The sequence below is a fragment of the Echinops telfairi genome, unplaced genomic scaffold, assembly GCF_000313985.2.
Source record: "Echinops telfairi isolate 266 unplaced genomic scaffold, ASM31398v2 ScPeMD7_5;HRSCAF=22, whole genome shotgun sequence".
Classification (NCBI taxonomy): Eukaryota; Metazoa; Chordata; class Mammalia; order Afrosoricida; family Tenrecidae; genus Echinops; species Echinops telfairi.
In genome coordinates, this window is record NW_022103901.1 from 30222274 (window position 1) to 30224765 (window position 2492).

At 55.8% G+C, this 2492-nt stretch overlaps 1 protein-coding gene across 1 annotated transcript in view; it reads right to left on the bottom strand.

Moving 5' to 3' along the window:
- PTX4 (pentraxin 4) overlaps nucleotides 1–2492 on the bottom strand; it is a 7290-nt gene that overhangs the window by 2461 nt on the left and 2337 nt on the right. The window contains exon 2 of the mRNA XM_045286026.1: nucleotides 746–1364. Within this exon, the coding sequence (XP_045141961.1) occupies nucleotides 746–1364 (619 nt within the window). The remainder of the gene's footprint in view (nucleotides 1–745; nucleotides 1365–2492) is intronic.

A 2492-nucleotide genomic window follows, 5' to 3' on the forward strand; every position in this document is an offset into this window, starting at 1 on the left:
GCAGAAAGCCTCATCTTTCTCCCTCGGAGCAGCTGATGGTTTGGAAACACTGACCTTGTGGTTAGCTGCCCAACACCGAACCCATTGTGCCACCAGAGTTCACAGCAAAGCTAGTCACAAGCTCTGCTTACACCAGAGTGGGGTCTGTTCAAGGTACAATTTAAAACAAGATACATAGGAAACTCTCACTGTCATCGAGCCCATTCTGACTCATATGGACCCAATGGGGCAGACTGGAACTGCCCCTGTGGGTTTCCCAGGCTGGAAACCTTCATGGGAGCAGGCAGCCTCATCTTTCGCCCAAGGAGCTGCTGGTGGATTTGAACCAAGGAGCTTGTGACCAGCTCACTGAGAAATCAAGTGAGTCAGTCCTTTTGGGTCAGCCTCTGCGTTTCCATAAATATACATCCTGCTGCCCGGGTCTCCAGGGAGGTCCACGGGAGCTTCATACACCATCCACTCTCTCAGGGTCCTGGAGGCCAGAGTCAAAGGTGTGTCTCCTACCTGGCGTAGAATCAAGGTGTGGCCAGATGGACTGTGCTCCTTCCCAAGGCTCCCCTGGGAGATCAGCTTCCTTGCCTCTCCCAGCTTCTAGAAGCTTCCCATCTTCCTTGGCTCTTGGCCCCCAACCCCCAGTTCTTCCTTCTCTGGCACTGACCCTCCTGCTGCCCCCTCATGAAGAATCCATGTGACTACAGGGTCATCTTGGAAGAAAGGGGAGACTGGGGCCCCTCTGGTCACTTACTCTCTTCCAACCTCTGGGTGGGCCGTGTGTGCTGAGGAGGGTGCCCGGGGGCGGCCCGGAGATGGCCCGTGTTGGCTGGCGGCGATGTCAGCAAAGCTTGCCTAGTTCTCTGCAGCTGCAGGGGGCTAGGGCTCAGACCCTGAGCCTGGGTCTGGGCTGGGGGCGGGGACGGGGGCAGGCCCAGGGCTGCAGGGCCAGGCCTGGCTGCCCCAAGCTGTGCCTCGAGGACAGCCAGCCTGGCACCCTGGCTGTGCACCAGCTGTGTCAAGTCAGCCAGCGTGTCCTGCAGGGTGTGCACATCCAGGCAGGAGGCAGCTGTGCCCTGGACCTTCTGTTCCTTGCGGTGCTGGACAAGCTGCCGGCTCGCCTCGCTCAGGGCCTGATCCAGGGCCAGCAGCTTCACGTCCACTTTTCGGCCCCTGCGCTGAGTCTTCCGCACCCAGGTCTTCAGGTGACACAGGTCAGCCTGCACGGCGGCCTGTGACTGGTTCATGGAGAGGGCCATGGCCTGGCTGTCCTGCTCCAGGCTCTGGAAGCGGACATCAAGGTTGTAGGACAGGTTGTAGTTGCTGGCGATGGCCTGCAGGCGCGTTAGAGTCCCCTCCTGAAGCCTCCGGAACTGCAAAGGGGACACAGGGTAGTGGCAGGGGCGGGGGCTGGGCAGGAACAAGGCTGCCACATGCTTGTTCTGCATTGACTGCTTCAGGACTGCGTGCCAGCGACTGTGGTCAGCCCCGGCTGGAGTGCCAGTGTCCCCGGGGCTAGAGGGGACCCCACTTCAAGCTAGCGGGGTCCCCAGGGCTTCCAAGCCAGCCATAGGAATATTCACAAATAAATATTAATGACAGGCTGGTGTTACAGTGATGATGTGTTGGGCTGCTAGCTTCAAGGTCAGAAGTTTGAAACCACCAGCTGCTCCAAAGAATAAAAATGGGACTTTCTACTCACCCCCCAACCCCAAATTACAGCCTTGGAAATCCACAGGGGCAGTTCTACTGTGTTTTATAAGGTCATTATGAGTCAGAATAGAGTCAATGGCAGAGAGAGGGGCGGGGGGCGTAGGCAGAGAGAAAGAGAGAGACCTAGTGGCATAGCGTTATGTGCTGGGCTGCTAAACGCAAGCAAAGTCAGCAGTTCAAACCCACCAGCCCCTCCATGAGAGGAAAAGGAGGCTTTGCGCTTGTAAAAAGTTACAGCCTCAGAAACCCACACAGCAGTCCTACCCTGTCCTATAGGGTCACTGTGAGTCGGAATCTACTCGATGGCGGTGAGTTTGATTCGGATAGCTCTGGGATGAAGGATGAGGCCAGCCTAAGGGATTTACGAGTATCGCTGCTAACCACAAACCCAGCAGTTCAAAACCACAGCCGCTCCGCAGTAGAAAGACTCCCATAAAGCCTTGGAAACCCTGAGAAGCAACGGATCCCACATGGAAGACGCACACCAGCCTGTGTGATCACGAGGGTCGATGGGATCAGGTATCAGGCATCAAAAAACAAAAAATCATATCATTGTGAATGAGGGGAAGTGCGGAGTGGGGACCCAAAACCCATCTGTAGGCAACTGGACATCCCCTTTCAGAAGGGTCGCAGGGAGATGAGTCAGTCAGGGTGCAATGTAGCAACAATGAAACATACAACTTTCCTCTAGTTCCTAAATATTTCCTCCTCCCCACTATCATGATCCCAATGCTACCTTACAAATCTGGCTAGACCAGAGGATGTACACTGGTACAGATAGGAACTGG